This window comes from Streptopelia decaocto, assembly GCF_964273445.1.
Source record: "Streptopelia decaocto genome assembly, chromosome: 1".
Lineage (NCBI taxonomy): Eukaryota > Metazoa > Chordata > Aves > Columbiformes > Columbidae > Streptopelia > Streptopelia decaocto.
The window spans coordinates 80,809,882-80,830,609 of record NC_138663.1 but is presented as its reverse complement, the minus strand read 5'-3'; the positions used below and the strand labels follow the sequence as shown (position 1 = coordinate 80,830,609).

The following is a 20,728-nucleotide window of genomic DNA, read 5'->3' as shown; positions in this document are numbered from 1 at the left end:
TTAAAGTAAACAGACCCTTAGAGGGGGCTGTTTACAGTGCCTTCTAGTTTCACTTCTTTTCTGGGGTTTGTAGAGGACACAGCCCCAGAAAACTTTAGGGTTAAGCCCTGATTAAAAAAAGAAAGAAAAAAAGGAAGGAGAGAGAGAGACCCCTCAAATTTCAAGAAATGTTAAAAAGGTATATAAACCGAAGTTCTCTCCCTTCTCTTCCCCCGCAAAATTAAATGGTTTAAGAAAAATAACATTTTTTTAAAATATATATATAAAATAAGATACCCAGAAGCATTGGTTTGAATTAGGGCTTAATTTCCAGCTCAATTAAAAATCAAATCCAGGCATTTTGAATGCCTGAGGGGCACAAAAGCAGCACCCAAAATCATTAACTTTTGCACCTTTTATAATATATCCCAAACTGGTCAGATTTTATTTTTTCCAAAATTTTGTAGTAAAATAAAAGTGCTCTTTGAGAAAAATCTATGCAATTAAACAGCAGATGCTTAACCCCTGAAAAATAGAGGCTTATAACAGAAGTGCTGATAGACCCTTTACCATAGCATCATTAGCAGCAGGTGCTGCTAGAGTTATTAGTTTTCTAAATAATTTTAATGTAAACAGTATTCTTAAGCTCTAAGTGTAGCATAATGGTTGGGATTTGCTCTTTAATTATTTTTACTAGAAAGATACAGCTCATTTAAAATAGCTGGTAGATACAGAAAGCATAAATATACAGTAAGTTTAGACACTGATTGTACTAAATGCAACAATACAAAGAAGCAAACAGGAACACAAATGGTAACACAATAAAACTGTATTACATTTGTGCTTCAAATATTACAATACATTATATACAATAGTCCAAAGTAAACATCTCATGCCAAATGACACAAAAAGAGACAAAAAAAACAACCAAACAAAAAACCCCAAGAGCAAGCAAGAAGAATCCAGCTGTATGTACAGTACCTTTTTAATTAACATTCATCTCTGAACTGGAGCAATTTTCACTACATACAGGTGCAGTCCGCCTTTTATTTCACGCAACCATTCTGTCTCCCTATATCTATGCTATTCAGTAGGTTCCTGTGTCATTTCTTATATACATGTTGACGAAAAAAGATAAAAGAACATAGTGCTTTGTATTCTTAATGATGTGGCATCAGATCAGCGAACCTGGGGTGCGTAACCTTCTTTCATTAAACCCTCCTCATAGTCTGTCTGGCACAGAATCATGTTGTTCTTCAGGAAAAATTTGTCCCCAACGCAAAATCTGAAATTACAATAATAAGGGGGAAAAAACAAAACAAACAAACCACAGTTTCAGGATGAAAGATGTGATAGGCTCTTACACATAAGGATCGCACAACAAGTGTTCAGGGTATTGTTGTACCGACCGCACAGCTCGCACCTCTGCTGCCTGTCGCAGCGCATGCTGATACGTGTGCACATATACGAAAGCTCAGCAGAGGAATTGCTCCGGTATCAGAATTAATCCTGTGCTTTCAAAAAAACCTAGTGCATTCAAGCGCTTTTGCTCCCCCAGCCAAAGACTTCATTCAAAGCCCACCAAAGACTGTGGGAGTCTTGGATCAGGTCACTATCACAGAGATAAAACAGAATAAATATCCCAGGCTACTGAGTTGAGTGAAAAGTAAATGTCCTGCTTTTACCCAAATCAGAAAGAAAACAAAGTGATTGCATGCAGTAGGAAGCTCATTTGTCTCATGCAGACGTACCAGTAAGAATTTCTTGTTATATTCTCATTGGATATTTTACTAGAACTAATTTAAACTGGTGGTTCTGAAAATAATTTCTAATATACACATAACTTTGCCTATATTGTGGTGCAAACCAGAGACAGACAGGTATGCAGAGAAACTTTTTTTCTTTTTTTACTGTAGGAGCTGACTATAAATTTAGTTACTCAGCTAACTACTTTCTCTTGTGGTATAACTATACCTACCTTGTTATACTATTATATGTATCGGAATGATATGATTGCTATAAAATGCTACAGAGTTATTTCATCTGATTTTTTCTGGTTAGTAGGAAAATCACATAACGTTAACGCTCCTGGCTGGCTTCAAACTTCCAGTGAAGTAGGATTTCCCAGCTAAAGCAGTTTGCCTGTATATAAGAAGGCTCTTCACTGACACCCTTTTCAACCATTCCCCCCACCAAAGCCAATCTTCTTGAAGATACTTAGGGAGCAAGTGAATGGGGCCGATGCATAGAAAAGGAGTTTCCCTAGTGACTGCCTTGGCAGGGTTACTTGCCTTTGTTTATAGTGAACTCTCCAGCTATAAAATATATTGGGAGGCACTGCTCACATTATTCCAATTAAAATGAAAGAAAGTAACCTAAATGAACCCCTTAACACTGATGTGAATAAATGAAACCAGTTTCTACCAGCTAATTATGGATCTCACTACATAAAGTATTGTTTAATGTGTAATGGATTATAATGTCCTTTTTTGTATAATTTCCAAATGGTGACATCTTGGACACAATTAGGGTCAGATATAAATGCTTGTGCTGTTTACGGTAGATTTAACAACAGAGTAGCTACCGGAGTAGCTGTATATGTATTTAATTGTAACAATTTAACCTTCAAATAGCGATGCCTGCTGTAGTTGACCCAGTAAAACTACGTAAATGACACAGGTTGACCTGCCTAACCTCTGATAGTGGTCTATCTTTATCAGATAGTCAATTTCTAATGATGTTCAAGCAGAAATCTTGGTGAATTGTCACAGATTAAATTGTGTATTGAAAGCATTCCTTTAATGTTTTGTGAAGTTGGAGGTTTAAATGAGTAGCAGTTGGACTGATTTACATTTGTGAAGATTGGAATGCTAGACAAACAGTGAACACATTTATTTTCCAACTGGGTAGCTTTGGAAATTTATCCTTATGCTAGCTAAATAGATAGAGGGAAAATAGTGTAATAAAAAAGTGGATTGAAAAGAATTAGCTCTGCTCTTAAAGGAAAATTGGTTTGTTTATTTGTGGACTTTTTTTTTTTTCTATAGGATTACTGCCTGCTGCTGATGATGATTGAAAATAGAGATTATGGAATGATCCCAAAATCTTTAAGTTGTTTATGGCCAAGACTCTTTTATAGAATTTACAGGTTCCTGCTCTGCTTCCCAACCCAATCCTGGTGTATTAGGCTACTAAGAGAAAAGTATTTTTAGTAGATATGTTGAAACGCAGAATACTGAAGCAAAGATGTTCATCAGTTTCTCTAGCTTACATCTTTTGTATTTTTGTCCAATGACAGCAATGCTCACAAAAATTATTTTGTGCATTTTACCACATTAGGCAAAGGAGTCTTAAATAGTGCTAATATGGGAAAGTGTTTTTCCCAAAGAAGTCACATTAAAAAAAAAAAAAAAAAAAGTCCTTATTAGTTTCTCTTAAATGAACATATGGATTAATATTAACTAAAGCAGGGGAAGCTAGGTACTGTGACAAGTCAGTCACTCCATTACAATTTGCCCAAGAATTACCGATGGGGTTTGAGCAGGAGATGTCTGTCCCACAGTGCCCACCACATCAGGGGGTTATCACACAGCAGGGTGGCTCTGCCGGCGGGTCAGGCACCAGCGGGAGACACAACCACCTCTGCTCGCCCAGCAGAAAACACCAACTCTGAACTCTGAATGTTATTCAGCTATGTACTCCTTTGTGTTCCAACGTAATACGGAGTATAGTGGACTGATTTGTTTAAAATATTTAGTAAATGAAAAATAGGCTCCTGAAGTGCAATTCACTTGTGCAGCAATACTTTCACATGTGAATTCTTCCAACGTTGCTTGCATCAAAATGCAGGCTGAAGGATTTTGTTTCTCAGCCCTCAGAGAAGTGCCAAGGTTTGATTTAAACTACACCAGCTACATGAGGGATTCAGGATGCCTTTCCCAATAAAATGTGTCAATTCCTCTTGCTTTTGCTATGTTAATATGTTGAGCCAGAAATGCTCTACCTATGTCTACATGGCATTTGACAGTTTTATGCATGAGTGGCTTTAAACATACACAATTCCACAAATCATTTACCTTCCAAGTGTACAGCTGTCTAGCAGAGAGGCTGCCAGTGCCCTGTCTAGACACGCTTGGCTCTGTGATAACCTGTGGGGTGAGGGTCTGTCTGCATGGTAAGACCCCCTCTGTGTTCATCTGGGGCTGCAACTGCACGCTGGGGGTCATCCTCTGTGCCCTGGTGGAAACCTGTTACTTGTGATACTTACGGTTCAAATTCAATTCTGCAACCATTTTCATATTGTGCTAGTTCAGTGACTGAAACACATTGGCAAACATTGACAATGTGGCTTGCATGTGACCCTAGGCATTAAATGTGTGAATTATGCACACGTTAGGTGACAAATAGGTAAGCACCAGGTGAAAAACATAAATGTGGCATGCTAGCTCCCAAGTACGAGACAAGGCAAATAGAGGGATGAAGTATGACAAATTCAGTGGATACACACTCTCAGACTTATTTGACTCTCAAATCAGATTTGGCCTCTTCTGAAGTAAAAGATCTAAATCATGCAACTACTTCAGGTTGGTTTTGCACATTCCAGGATTTACACCTGGCTCAGCTTTAAAACAGAAATGGTAAATTCAAGCCTAGCCTTCCACCTCTAGTAAGTGTTTTTGGTTTTTTTGTTTGTTAGGTTTGTTTGTTTGGTTGGTTGGTTGTATCGTTTTTTTTTTTTTTTTAATGGAAGTGGCACAATTTGGGTGTGCATATCAAATGGAGTCAAGGAGCATATTGAGATGCCACTGCGTTAGGAGTATATAATGAGGTAAGACTATTACTCTTCTAACAGGCAGATGGTGTAGTCTTCTGCCTTCCTTAAAACCCTCACCAAATTTATTTAATAGGCATGCAAGATGAACAGGAAAAAACATACAATAGGCTGCATTAACATGCCAGATTGGATGTACCACCGTAAATTGACAATACTACTTTTAACGCAACTGTGACATCATAGAATGACCATTATAAGTTAACCTACATCCTAGAACTCCTGTCATATTTTACAATAGCTAAAGTAAGGCCATTTATATTACAAAATTACCTCTGTTATCACCTTATTTGGAAGGGGAAGGTGTGCCTAGACAAATCACAAGAAGTATAAAACTTCAGTTTTGAGAAATAGCTATTTCATTGTTCAGAACAGATCTCACTGCTGTCTGTTACATTTTCTGATGTACAGAATGTGTGTCAAAGTACCGAAGACTTCTTAAGAAAGTGAGAGAAATATTGCTGTGAACAAAGATGGCTGTGTGTGAAGTGCCTCCTTTGGTAATGTCAGATTTTTGTTGTTGTAGAATGAAACAAAATCTGGAAGCATTTAATTGATTTCCTCTAGGATAAAGAAAGCTGACTTACCACACTCATATCCTTCCCCTCTGCTTTGTGCACCCAGGGATGTAACTTGTCCTCTGCTTTTCCTCCTTTCCCGTTTTTTAAACCTCCTTTGAGTTTCTAGTATAACTCAAATTAATGTTAATCTATATCCATCACTAAGAGAACAAAGCCACTCTTTTACACCACAGTTCATCAGTCCACACCTATGGTTTACTAATTCTAGGGCTTTGTCAAAATATCCATTTATTGTCAAAAGCTGGAAAGTGGTAGCTGTGCCTGGGTTTGTATAATTTTACCAGAACGATGTAGTATATATGCACACAGAATCTCTTGTTCAGCTTACAATGACAAACCTCAAGTTGGTGTGCTTTTCGTTTACTATTTTTTTTTAAGTAGGTATAGAAAATGTAGTAATTTTTATTCTAAATTTAGAAACACTCAATTGAAATAAACAGTATTCAGGTCTTCAGAATTTATAAAATGACCACTCATGCAAAAATCTAATGTTGGTGTTTGAAATAAGGACGACATTCCCTCCCCCCTTGCTTGACAGAGAACAAAGGCAGCATTGTGTGGGCATTTTACAGTTTATACTGGAGGTAAGTGTTTACAGCTACATCAGGACAGCAATTTGAATGAGTATGTAACCATTTCATTCCAGTTTCCATTAAAATAAAGGCTATTTTGGATAGAAGGATAGAACAGTGGATTTAAACACCCCTCAGTGATAGCAGATGGGGATTTTAAACCATACCCTGAGCTGACTTCAGACAGTGGAGAGAAAATATCACAGAAGTATAGAACAAGCTGCTAAAGCAGCCGACAGAAAGGAAGGACACGGAAACTCCGGAAAGTGGGAAAGCTGAAGGCAGACTGACATGATCACTGTAGTCAAGTGTCAAGCAAAGACACAGCTGAGCCCACTTGCAAGATTTTCCACTCCATTTTGCTAGTCACACACATGCAACCTGACAAAGTGTGAAAGGCAGTGTCTGTTTACAAGTTTATTTTTCCAGTGGTTACAATTTTTTTTCCTTTGAATTTTCTGCAGAAATTAACTATTTTGAGGCTATTGACAATGTGAGGTGAAGTGCTTCTGAGGAGAAGTTTAATGTGTTTACAGACTCACAACATTAAGATGACTTGTCACTAAGCTCTGTGGGTATTTAGTAGATGGAAAACTTCAAATTAGGAGTAAGCTGGACAGAGACATGAAAGATAAGGGGATGCTTAAAACCTTTAGGCTAGGAGCAGAGCTTAATATTCACAAAATCCCGACAGCTTTAAGCATCAGTATCAAGAAAAAAAATGGGTAAAATATGTCAAAGACAGGCTGGATGAAGCAATTAGATCCTAGAGCTGAATAGCTTTACGAAAGGGAAAATATAAGACAGTGCTTATTTGACACCAGGAGACCAGGCTTAGTGGCTCAGGAGATCTCTTCCAGTCCTGTCTGTAGTCCATCTTCCTAGAATACCATATGTGACAAAATGCCGTTTTCCTCTTACTCTGAAAATGTAGCCTTCAGGAGGCCACTAAAATGGGACAGGCACATTATGAGTTAGTTCAAAGATGGAGTTTATGGCCTGAACGAAAAGTCCCCTGAAATCAAGGGGGTCCACACTGAGACTGGAACTGGATGCTGAGTTGTAGATACTAAAAAATAATAAAGCAATGAAGTTGTACATAAAAGCAGAAAAATCACCAAATCTTTCACAAAAATTACTAGGCAAAAACAGGCGGGCCTTTCTCTAACTGGGCCAGGAACAACTATTTTGAAGGGTAGGAAGCAAGCCCAAAGGCTGCCCCAAGGATTAGTATGATATGAGTTAATACAATTATTAGGTAGCATGGAAGGAAGAAGGGACTGGAAGGAGCAACCAGGCACAGAACATCAGAAGAAATTCAGTGTTGGCAAAGACAAAGTAATGTGAGCTGAAGAAACAATTTAGTGTACTCATGAACATTGCATATATTCTGTTAGGAGAAAAAACCTAAATCGTAGATGGATAGCTGAAAATCTGAAATATGGAACCAAGCAGAGAACATTATATACTCCAGGTATGTTGTATTTTTATTGGTAAAAAGAATGACCCAAAGGATTTAAAATTTATTGGAGGAAGATAATGTGAAGGTGGAGCCTGAGGTCAAACATAAAGGTCTTGCAAAAACTGTCGAGCCTTGCTACCTCTGTTAGTGATTTTTGGATATCAGTGATGTGTTTGTAAATAAAAATATTCTCTTCAATAAATAAGTTCCACATTAGGGATAGTGGTTGAAGTTAAAGGAAAGAGCAAATCTAAACAACTCAATAACATTATTTTGCATACAAACAGGCAGCATGGAATAGAGAGAAAATTAAACTGCTATCTTATAAACTTATCCTCACTCAGAATCTGCTGTTTGGTTTTGATTAGCTTAACTAGAGGAAGAAAAAAGAATCCTGAGAAGGGCAACAGAAATTATTAATGGCATGGTGACTGACAAGATTATTAAGTTTAAAAGAAAAGAGGTTTCACAGCAGATATAAAAAAACCCTTCAAAACTGGGGATGGGTCAGGTGTCTAGCATTTCTGGGTTTTATTGTTATACAAGTAATGAAAAACAACAAAAAAAATTAAATATATTTATTAACCAGAGAATGTAGTCAGTGGATGCTTTGTCACAGAAACCACATAAGAGCTATGCTGGAGCACCCACGAAATAGGATTTATTATAAAAAACAAGAAAATTAATTCTTCAGAGTGCCACTAGCCACAAATTGTGAGGAAGAAAAGTATCCTATAGACAGTCTGTTTTATTAGGCTCCACGAGAACTACTGCGATATAATCGGGATTAGGGCCACTTTTGAGAATTTCTGAAATTCTCTGAAACTTCTGGAACTGCTCCTTGTTTTGACTAGATGAACTAGATTGTATATCAGGTAAATCTGTTATTTTGTTCCCAGCCTAAGCCTTGTCTAAGACTATTTCAGCACCCCTTTGCACAAACTACATGCAAAGTAATAATCAAGTAAAGGTCTCGATTGAAGGCTCAGTAATGACAAGGCTAAGAATTATTAAATACCCCAGGAAAGCTCCAATTCAGAAGTGCCTAACAGCACTTTTCCAGGGGCATCAGTGGCCCTAGGGCACAGTATGATGTATGTTAGCTGCAAACTGAAATTGTACATTAGTTCACACTTGTAATGGTAAAAAAGGAATATTAAAAATAATCACAAGAGCTTCGCTTTTTGTGGTGGGAGAAAAAGAAAGTTCACTTCCGCATCTCCAAGAGTGCTGTGATGAAAATCTTTTGCACTCAGGGTAACAAACGTCTGCTTTGCTTGACTGATGAAGATTAGCTGACTTCTTACATTAAAGAAGTTTGTCTTGTATGGGCTGAAGTGACAAGACAATAACTAAGTGCTAATTGTGCATAACCAACACTAAAGATATGCAGACCCATTATGGCATGTAATAAATGAAGCGAACAACAGAAATATATTAGGCGCTTTAATAATGATACTATAACCGTGGTTTGAAAAAACCAGGGATGTGAAGGGTTTAAGAAAGGAAACCTGGGAATGTGTGTGTGTCTTACTTAAGTAAGTACTAAGGGAGGCTCTGCCTTACTCAGAATATAGTCTCTTAGTTCTGTGGCAAGACAAAATTGATATAGGACTTTAAATAGCATTAGAACCCATAATTACTTTGCATTATTATATAGTTTAAGCAGTGGTTATTACTTGCCTGCTATTTTAATTTCCCATGCAACATGATGAAAAAGGTCAATTTGGCTTTTTTTAAAGAGCGTAATTGTAGTGTGCTACACTTATTAGCAGCTGTACATTTTATGGTTCTTTAGGGATGTTTGATTTTTAAATGACTACAGTGTTACAAAATAATACACTGTAGGACAAGGTGAGTTAGCAAAGCTTATTTAGGGCTGTATCTAACTTTGTCGTGTCAGACTATTATCTTCCTAATCTTTTGTTACTTCCCTAGGAATGTACATCTTGTGTTTCTTCCCACCTGAAAATGAAAAAAAATACGAATGCTATAAAACTCTAAATAGGATCATGTAACAACTGAAAAATAACTGAAAATAATAGGTATATTAAGGAGCAGACATAACTGGTTCTCTCATTTCCTACACCTCATAGAAGTCACTGGCAAAGCTGCTACCAGCTGTTGTGGAGTCATAAATGGATCTCTTGGAGAAATCTCTGACAGGATTTTGTCACCATTCTGAGCATAGCTGCTATAAGTTTGGCTGTATTCACCTCTGAAAGATTCAGTTGTTACAATTTTACCATTTTTGACATTCGTCCTGCAACTGTACTATATGTGTGACGCTTCAGAACGAAGTATCATGTTTGGATCCTTGGGATTTTTATAACCTACAGTTAGGATGTGAAAATAACAATATGGCATAAGAAGTGCAATGCTGCTCCAGAGAAAATGGTGGGAATATCATCATTTAAATGTAAATGGTTACAGTTCTGGCAACAGGAAGAAATTACATGTACTTTAAAAGAAATATATGTGATAAAAATGAAGAATTCAAGTGAAATCAGTGTAATAATGACAAATGATAGTGCTATGCTCTTCTGCAGAAAGGGATCTCAAAGTCCTTTATAAATATTAATTAATGAAAGTTGACAGTCTTTTGAAGCAGAGGAAGTAACCTTATTCGTGTTTATTGATGGGGGATTTGAGGCGCAAAAAGTTTTCTGGCCAAGGTCATGAAAGATGTTCTATATCAGTCCCAGGAAAAGTATCCAGATCTTACTCTCAGTCTTGGGTTTCCACTACTGGTAGATATTTCCTCTTCATTTGAATGTATGCCCACACTGGTGCTGAATTAGCACTTAGCTTATGGAACATACCCAAGAAATTCTCTTACCTCTGATTACAAAGTTGACATGCAAAGCAGTCCAGGTGATAAACATTGTCCTTAGCTCTCATCACCATCTCAAAAGCAGGTATGAGCTTACTGCAGGCAGCACAGTTTCCTGTAACGCCAAATAACCTGGAGATACAGAAAGAAATATATATTCCTGAAGATGCTTAACTGAAAAGAAAATCACGCTTTCTTTTTTATCTGTTTTGTTTCTTTTTTCTTTTTTCTTTTTTTTTTTTTTCCCCCTCAGCAGTTGCCTGGCCTTTTCTTGACTTCCCAGCACACCTCCCTTTGGAAAGGCTGGTCTTCTGTGGCACAAGTCTGCGCAATTTACAATACAAAGGCATAGCCCTTTTTGCCAGAGAGAGCTTTATGAAGCAGTGACAGACTAATATTGCACCTATGGTGATGATATTTTTTTTCTGCAGGTTATACTGACCTTTCTTGATAAAAGAAACACCTTGTTAACTAAACAAAGAAATAGTAAACACACCAGGGCTGTTACATAACTGCGCAGGCAGAGGTCAAGCTGTTTGCATATGTGGGAAGAGACTTCTGCTTGGATTGTGCGGTGCAGACGAGAGCCACATAACCTTGGCTTTTGGTGCTATTTATTATTAGAACACACTTTAGCTAGAAAAGAAATAACACTTGAAAAAGCCAATATTCTTCGTATTTTTGACATCTAGTGCTAAAAGCTTTACCACTATTATTAAAAGAACGTTTTATGAACAAGTCATTTAAATCGTCAGAAAGCATTAGTGGTTCATGCACCTTACAACCCTATACCATAGTTATTGCTATGATTATGTTATTCAGGTAGCGCATTAAAGTAAATGAGGCTATAAACTATATATAGTCACATCAGGAGTAGAAGTATAAAATACTGTAAGAACAATATGAAACACTGTTTTTGCCAGACATGTATATATATTTTTAAAAAATTCTCTTTGTTAAAGATTTTTCAATACTTTTCAAGGGTGTGTATTACCAAAAAAATAAAAAACAAAACAACCACCACACATATGCATCCTTTTGTAACATAGAAGGATTATAATGAACAAGAAAAAATACGTTAGCTCTACATGGCAGCAATCTTTGAAACTAAGTTTATTTAAACTACTTAATAGTTGTGATGGATTATTAAAAGTAATGCACTGCTTGTGCGTACCAGTTAATGCTGTTTTTAACTACGAAGCACACTAGATGAAAACACCACATCTGCCAGTTTTCTTTTTTTCCTCAACATCAGTCTGACAGCAGAAAAATATAATGGCTCTCAAGGGAAACACCAAATTAAAAGCAGTTCTAAACTAATGAATTCAAAGGTGCTCTGTAGAAAATTCAGTTTGGTAACATAAAATGAACACAGTTTTTTAATCACATCCCTCCATTTTACTTAATTTCATGGGTTACCAACAAGCCTACTTAATTCCAAATCCTTTTACCTTCTGCTTCTACCTGAGGTGTGCTGCTGACATAAAACATGCCCGTTTATTTTTAAAGTTGTGACCCTTTTTGTCCTGTCTGAGATGCTGGTCACCATGATCACTGGGAGAAGTGCTGGGACAAGGCCATCTTCATCTTGTTAGAATAACCCAAGTCAACTTCCAGTTCTGTTAAGTCCAATTACTAGAATTATAGATTAATTAAACAAATCATAAATATTAAAACATTCTATTTCAGTTCCACCTCTGTCATGCAAGGGCTTTGCCATGGTTATCTAAATCCCACTCAGACTTTCATTCCTTGTCTGTAAGGACACAAGACTTAGTTGCCTTCCAGAGTCATCTGGTGGCTTTGCATTAGAAAAGACTAAACCCACCGACCATAGGCCCAGCTCTGTCTTCCTCCACATCTATGTAGATGATGGTAGTTTATTTGCCCAGGGAAAGCAGATTAGGCTGCAAAAGGTACTGAGTAAGGACTGTAGGTACATAGTACTGTTACTCTGTATGGTTACAGTAAAAGGAAAGTCAGGCATTAAGACTCTACAACAGCAGCATTTAAGCGTGAACATGAGAACGGCCCCAGCACCTTTTTCAGGCTCTGCGTGGAAGGATCAGGCAGCACCTCAATGCTGAGACAGTTTAGGTGCAACAACTGAGTACCTGAGACACAGCTCAAGCCCCTTGCTGGAAAGGGTGCTCAGGGCAGGCTGTGTCACCTGCCTCAGACAGGGCCTCTGTGCAGCGGTTTGTCTGTGTGCGTGAAGAGCGGAAATCCATTAGGGCTGGAATTGCGGTTTGCCTGTTGCAGAGCAGTGAAACAATTTGGGATTGTCATACAGCACTGCAAAGCATGGAGATTTACTGCGTCAGAGTCCACTATGTGCAGATTTCCACAGTCCTGAAATGAAAGACCCCCACAGAAACTGCTTCAGCTAAGCACCAGATACATTAAAATTTTTCAATTACATTAAGGGAAGGAGGCCTCCTTCCTCACTGTTAGTTCTTCCCCACCACATACAAAACAAACATATGAGATTTATATTAGCTATTGTTAATTTTGGATAAAGCTGTTTATATGAATAACATAGTTTTCTCCCATTAATAATAATAATAAAAATCCCACAATGCCAGTTTGAAATTCTGGACATAGTTTCCCCCAATTTCAATTGCTCTCGTTCCCTGAGCATTTATCAGCTACCTGATTAGAATTTGTTTCCACACAAACCATTGATCATCAGCCTATTACTAGGCAAATGACAGTTAATTACCCACTACATTAACCACTGGGACCTGAGACCTGCTTCTGCTGCCATCAGTCAACATGATAAATGTGGCAAGTTCAGTAATGCATGGCCAGCCCTGAGCTGCCTGCTATAGTGTGAACAACCCTCAATCTCACTTCCAGGCCCAGGAAAATCTATGGCAATCTGCATAATTACAAGCTCTGGGTTAATAACAGACAAATGATTTGTTGCATCTAAACAAAGTCCTTGGAATGGGCCTGGTCTCCTGTGGCTGCCCAGGCTGCTGTTGTGCCACCAGTGTGCTTCCCACTACAACATGCACAAAATGGATCTCTGACGCTGTATCCTTCCAATTTGTTGCCCTCCAATTTATGGATTCTGCATATGTGATTTTTAATCATTAAAGAACTCTTGAAGCAATATTATCTTAATTATTCTCTGCTGTAACCAGGGAATTAGGCTTCAGATAAAATTTTCTTCTTCTGTGCACTTTCCCTGCCTCGCTGGAGGCTCCATCAGTTTTCATCTACACCTGGACTCTGAAATTCTAATGATGAATTATTGCCCCTTTTCCTAAGAGGGTGAACCTTACAAGGGAACATTTTACTGAACTGTCAGCTCACAGACTGAGTGCGGAGATGCGGAAATCTGATCTAATTTACTGCAAAACGATGCATTTGTTAGACTTTCTCCTCAGTTTTGTCCAAGGATCACGAGATCAGTCAGGAGCCACCTTCATGTACTCCTTTGCAAAGGAGTGCACTAGTCTCTCCAAATGCTGTTTTATTTTCTTCCCCTCTTCCAGCTTGTTAAACAAACAAGTTTCTAAAACATACATATTTTACCACTGGAGAGAAGAAATAGTTTTTTGGCAGGCTCTTAACTGGAGCTGATGCACCGAGCTACAGTCTCTTGCTTTGTCTATTTTACCAAAAAAAGTCAAGGATTTCATTTCTACATAGTACTCAGAGCTGCCTGGTACAATTCTGTGCCTTATTTACCATTTTCTATGGATGTGGTAAGAGAATGTTTAAACTCACTCTTTTCACATCTACTCGCAGGTAGTTCCGCTCTGCCCTACCTAGCTCAGCAGATTAGAAAGCTGTTCTTTACCGATTTCATGTTGGGAGAAAGGATGGGAAACTGTAAAAGTTCAAGGACAGATCTCTTCTCTTGCTATTCTGAACCAACATCTGAAATTTTACGTTTATACCATATATACAACAACAGAAATTAGAACAATCAGCCACAGCAAAAGCTTTCATTCTTAATGGATTTGAACAATACAGAACATCCTGCACAGAGCTAAAAAATGAAAGACTTCTACAAACAAAGCCAAACCTTACATTTTGAGTAGCAAAAAGTGTGATTGAGCACCAGGTTATTGATTCTACTTTGGTATGTTTACGAAACAGAAACCTGAAGGTTAAGTACTGAGAGATGAGAAAAGGGTAAAAGTTGGGAGGGGAAAGACAAGAAAAAGAGAAGAAAGACTGGACAGATATGAAAAAGTGCTGAGACACTGACTGAACTACACTATATTTATGAGACATGCTTTCTAGAAGGACTCAGTTTAACCACATTGACACCAGTTTTCATCCACTCCTACTAATTTTGGGTGAGGCTCTGAGTACAGAGGGAGGAGCTGGTTCTCATCATTAGCATACGAATGCCCCATCGCACAACTGCACCGTTAGGCAGAACTGCACACACACCAAGATGAAGCTGATTTCGGCCATAATTCCCTGTCAAATTACAAGGGACTTTCACAGGATTTAGGATCTAACGTTGTTGGTTACAGCTGCTCCCACAAGCTTTCTCTTTTTCGCTGTTTTTTTTTGACAACTGGCCTCTGTAAGATCCAGTGGTTTGTGATCAACAGCACTCCCTTGCTTACTTTAATTTTACATTAAAATGTTGCATGATTTGGATAAGATGTCTGGTTTTCCACTTTGCAGTAGGAGTTAAAATTGTCTGTGTGCACAATGGAGAACTAAGGAGAAGAAAAAATCTTGAGATTCAGGAATGACAAAGCAGACATTAAATGGAATTTCTCCTGTGGTGCCGTAATTATGGATAGTTTCACATGGTTTCAAATTGTTTTTTCTCCTCATTCTCACTATGGGGTTAAGTAGGTTCATTAGGGGAAAAAACAAAAACAAAAACAAAAAAACCCCATATAGATATATATATATATATATATGGGAGCTGAGTTCTAAACCTGTCTTCATCACTAGCTGATTCGGTGACCCTGGCGACTCACTTGATTTTTATCTCAATTTTTTTGTTAAAAGGAGCCGAGACCTAATCTTCACATTGCAGTAGCCCTTCTAGATACCGTTTCTATAAAAAATTGAAATGCTACTTTCAAACCTCTGTTCTTCACAGTACATGAGGGATCAAAATAATACACACACTGTTTTAAATGTAATCAGACGTTTACTGAAATAGACAATCAGATTTTTTTTCCTAGTAGGTTTGTGTATTATTCAGGATTTCAATTCAAGATGTATGTACTGAAAGGCAGAATTTGGCCCTTAGCAAGTATTTCAGACAGCATAAGATGCTATTTGGAGAAGCATAAAACCACATAAAAGAATCTAAAAGTTAATGAGAGAGCAAAAAAATTACCTAAGGATCTAGTTTACAAAGCATATTGAAAAGCGTAGATATAGAAAACATGCAGTTTTGTACATGCTGAGTATTAATTAGATTATTAGGTGGAGTTTTCTTAGATGTTTTTAAAGTGACTTAGGGACACAAATTCTACCAGCTTTAAGCATTCTATATTCATAGAATCATAGAACACCTGGTTGGATATCCTCTTACTTCCCACGAGATATTTTTGAAAATCCTCCCTGCCAAATTGTAGAGAAAAGGAAACAGGTAAATTTGTCCCAAATGTATTTTTATGAATGCCTGCAAAACTTATTTCACTCCCACCCATCCTCCATTCCCTGGAACAGCTTTCTAAATGCTCATTGAAAATGAAACATGCTTCCAGACAAGTGGGGAGGATAAGCTGTTGCAGTTTGCCTACTGAAGTTAAACCATGCAAGCACAGGAAAAATTAGAGCAGAGGGTACCCATTCACACCACTCATCCAGAGAGCTCCTGACTGCACTCACTGGTATCCAGTAAAGACTTCTGGTGACTTGGCTTGAATTAACTCTGGTCTAGTAATCAGCAGGGGCCAGTAAAATGGAGACTCTTTAGAAAGTAAGGAAAAAGATGGGGAACAAACTGAATGCAGGAGAAAATGGCCACTTCTGAAACGGTTCTGGATTCTCTCCTATATCCTCATTGCTGCTTAGATGTCCTTCTCTAAGTCCTTATCTTTCTAAGTCTTTTATTGACAAAACTGGGGTGTGAAAAGAGGGGAATGCAATGGAGTCCCAAACCAGCATGCTCAACAGTCTGAAACACAGAGCCTTCAGCTAGATTTCCAGCACTCCCCAGCTGTGGGGGAGGCGGCCAGGTTTCCACAAGAGCTCAGTTCTCTGGGTGCTGAATTATTTTAGAAAATGTAAAATCACAAGTATCATAACATGGGAGCAGTTAGTTAACACAGTCCTTATTTAGAGGTCTGATTTCAGATACTGAAAAAAAAGATGAAGAAAAAGAAAAGACAAACAAAACAGTCTGGTTGGTGTATGCATGCTAAGGAAGGCATTCAAACAGTTGCTGAAGCATGCTTAAACGTCTACTAAAACCAAAGGCTGATTCAGTGTTTGCCTTGTTTGGTAATGCTGTGAAAAGAGGCTTAGTTTTGCTGAACTAGAGCAGAGAAACCTTTTCACCTCAGTACCTTTCATTTTATTTTAAAAGCAAACTCAGACACCGAAGAATTAACTTGATGTTGGAAGTATTCTGATCTCCCTAGCACTGTTTGTAAGGATTCCTGCATGTGCTACCTGGAAACACAGCTCCACTTCGCTGAGAGTGTGCTGCAGTGCATCTCTGGGGCCTCTGCTACTAAAAATTTAAGCTTGTAGCTGGATTGCAGGCAGATAGAAATGCGACGGTAGAGGAGGGCTGTAGCCTCACAGCACAGTGACACGCTACTTGTCTGAGTGTGTTTTGCTTTCATGTTTAGCTAACCTGGGTATGTGAGTAATCCCCTCTGGCTTCGGTTGGGTTGTGTGTCACATGTAGCACTTGTGTATCTGCAGCACAATCCGCACGCTGAAGACAGGAGGCGCAAACTTCTCTCAGGTGAAGCTGCTATTTCTCACACTGTTCTATTCTATACAACTATTGCAGAAGAAAATAACTGTATGTAATCTGAAGTCCTATAGTCAATGCAAGGTGGGGTTTTTTTGTCTTTTTTGCACTTTGGTTTTATGTACTGCCCTCATCACTGTGGATCATAATTTATATGTAGCTGAGCTGCTCCCCTCAGCGCAGACTTCCAGTTTGTTCCATCTGTGTGCAGCAAGCTATTTGCCAAACTCTGTCCCATGCCTGCTCAAGTTCATGAAATTGATCCCTTTTTTTCTCTGCAGACTGCATGAAAGAATCCTTTATGTAAAGTTAACATGCATGAACTCCATTTTCAAACACCTCAAAACCAGACATTCAAAACAAAATATAGATTTACTTCTATATCCTTCCCTAATTAGGTTATTTGTGTTCTGTGAAACAATCTAAGCTTTCATTTCAAGCAAGTATTACCAGCCTTAATTTTGACTCAAAAAATTTGAAGCATGACCAGACATAATTGATGTAATACCACTTTTCTAAATCTATAGTTTGAAAAACCTCTGGGAGGTGGGAATTTTGTTGTTTGGTCAATGGAGTGTTAACTCTGAAGCCTAAACCACACAACTTTAAGAAACCCTTGTTCATCTTAGAAGCAAATATAGCTACATCGTTTATGTCACAGTCTGCTACCCTGTCCCTTCAGTCATGCGTTCAGATCATCAAACTTTCAGTTTACAGCTAAAATGCAATTTTAAGGAGTATTCTGGCCTAATTTACTATCATCTTTTAATAAAGTTACAATTTTGTTTCATTTTAAATTTTCTTTAACCACTTTCATTGACTAAGATGAAAAGCAGAGATGATTGTGCACAGTATATAGTGATCTATGCTTGATATTGTGGAAATAAATTCAAGTTAAAAATGACCTCCCAATGCACTCAGGGCTCTGCTTTGCACCACCACTCATGCATTGTGACATCCTTAAACTTCTACCAGTAAAGTCAACATCAATATTACATCCATTTCTACAAAGCAACCATATAAACTTCATCTTTCTACACATGCTTTACTTTAAATCATGCATATAAATCCATCTACACGCACAGGCTGAATCTAAAAATTTGCAGATACTCGGCTGACGTATCTTCATTGTCAGACTCAAGCAACTTAAAAACAAATTTAATGCCTCAGCTCAAAGAATAAGAATGCAATATCCCAAGCTGGTTCCCGGCCTGGGGGTCGGTGTAACTGGCACAGCACAGTGGTACAGTTCAGGGTCGGCTCAGCGCTGCCGCTGTACCTGTGTAGCACTCCACTGGGCCTAATTAGGTTCACGTCCCAGCTAACTAACCCTTGTGTTGCAGCTTAGATGTGTCTACACTGTTTCCGGATCTGGAAGCTAGTTTGGGGCTCTGTGCCACGTACTGCATGATATGGATATCACTCAAGGATATGCCTGTACCTTCTGGCTGTGACAAAGCACTGCTAGCTGTGTTTGCCAGCTGCTCTTCCTTCTTCTTAACTGAAGGAATGATCTCAAAGATGGTTCAGTGATAACTTGACGAGATTGTCGGGAACAGGCTGGAGGTGAGGGACCCTCAGGGATGACCTTCACTGTGATGCCTATGGGACAGTTGTTCTCACCTGCCACATGGATGCTGCTCCATGCAGCAGCCATCTGTCTATGTGGTAACACTATGCAGCTGATGTCAGGTGGTGCAGATGACCCACAGTCCCTCCTAAGAAGGAACCAGTATCACCTGCAACATGGATGTGGGGAGTTTGTCACTCCTCTAAGTATATACAGCTCCACATTCCTGCAGAGGAAGCAAAACCCAACAGAGACACTTCTAAGGTGCATTTCAGACCCATCCCACAGACAAAGAACTAAACAGGGAAGGAGGGCTCTGGGAAGAAAAGGACCTGAATGACCAGAAAGCCCTCCGATAAGCAGTGGCCAAACTCCTACTATTTTCCAACAATTCTATTGTTTCTCCAGTGACTAAGGAATAAAGCTCTAAGTGATGCATACAGAGTTTGCCCCCAGAGATGGGGGAAGGGAAGGAAATTAAGGTTCAAATACATAATTAGCTGCCTCATGTGAGGGACATAAAACATAGATGTTTTTCATTTTGCCCCAGAGGTGACTGAGAATGTAGAACCTCTGGGTAAGAAATCAATGCACAGACTGTCAGGTAAATACATATTGAAATAGAAGTGGGGGGTAAGTTAATAGTTCTATGAGGTCATATAATAAAGTCTATAGTTCTTTCATCAGCACTGTGAACAATGCAGTTACTGTGTTTCTCCCCTGGCGTAATAGCAAAGATGGTTGCTAGACTCTGAAAATAAATTATGCCATGCTTTATTAAATGGTAAACAGCTGTTCCAGCCACAATACAGCACATGCTAATTGAAGAATGCCTTAAGCAGTCCTATAATAAAAGGCTTTTAAGAACTGGAGAGGAAGAAAAAAGCCAGCATCATGACAGACTTACTATCATGGGCTCCCTTACTTAAAATTCAACACATGGGTCATTCAAGGTGAGAAGTATTTTCTGGGAGAAGATCTACGGTAATGAACATTTAAGAATCATTAGCAGGCTCTTTCATGCCATGATGCTGTAGGCAAAGACGTGCTTAGGTAGGAAGTAGAGCCACAAGGTTCCCATCGTGTTTCCACATCTTGTTTTGCTAGAAGATATGTATCCAGAAACACAACAAACATGTGGGAAGAATTGCTGTTTCCAAGGTAGTGATCCTCAGCCCAGAAAATTCACTGCTCATGGGAATCACCCTGGAGATTTTGGCAGAAAATTAGAGCTCTTGTGTATGCAATAAAAGAGCATACGTATAACAGACAGAAGATGCTACATGAACCCCAAACTGGCAGCGTCTCCCGAGCGGGTGTATCGCTGCACCCTCATGGAGCCCCAGCCCCTTGTGCCAGCCTGGTTCTGTCCAGCTGAGGACGGGGGCTGTGCCCAGCAGTTATCGAAGGGGCTGCTACGAATGCCACAGTACAATCTTTTTTTTCACATTAAGAGGTTCATGATGGAAGTTGGTAAGGAGTGTCAGTCAATGTTTAGAGCAGGGAAAAGCAGTCTCCATCCCTGGTCCCTGCACTACCTTGCTAAGTGGCCTTGTGCAAATATCCCCACTTTGCACCTCAATCTTCCCATCCTTTCTTCGCATTAAAAGGACAACAGGAAGCTTGGTGTGCAAAAGTCCCTTAACAGCCCTGAATGGTAGCTACTATTAAAAAATATACATGTGTTTATAGCAGTTACTCACTGACATGAGCATTTGCCCAATAATGACATTCAGATATATGGTACTCAGACTATCAGACACCTGCTTTCTGGAAAATTGCTCGCAGAGCTAAACTAGATGTGCATGCGTGTGCAGGTGTGTAAGTGTGTGTGTGTAAAACAGCAAAATAGTTCCTCAGGAGAGAATAACAGGGAAGAGAGTCGTGTTTTCCCCACTATACAATACAATAATTTCTTGTACTGTATTTAGAATTTCTCCTTTCTAAAACCCACTGTAAGATAAGTGCTGCACAGTGA

The 20,728-nt window shown here is 38.7% G+C and overlaps 1 protein-coding gene across 1 annotated transcript in view; it reads right to left on the bottom strand.

Moving 5' to 3' along the window:
• Window positions 1-802: 802 nt before the first annotated feature.
• LMO3 (LIM domain only 3) overlaps window positions 803-20,728 on the bottom strand; it is a gene marked incomplete at its 5' end in the record, with an annotated part of 55,278 nt that continues 35,352 nt past the window's right edge. Inside the window, 2 exons of the mRNA XM_082072467.1 lie at window positions 803-1,264; window positions 10,265-10,390. Coding sequence (XP_081928593.1) covers window positions 1,159-1,264; window positions 10,265-10,390 — 232 coding nt within the window. The 3' untranslated portion in view covers window positions 803-1,158. The remainder of the gene's footprint in view (window positions 1,265-10,264; window positions 10,391-20,728) is intronic.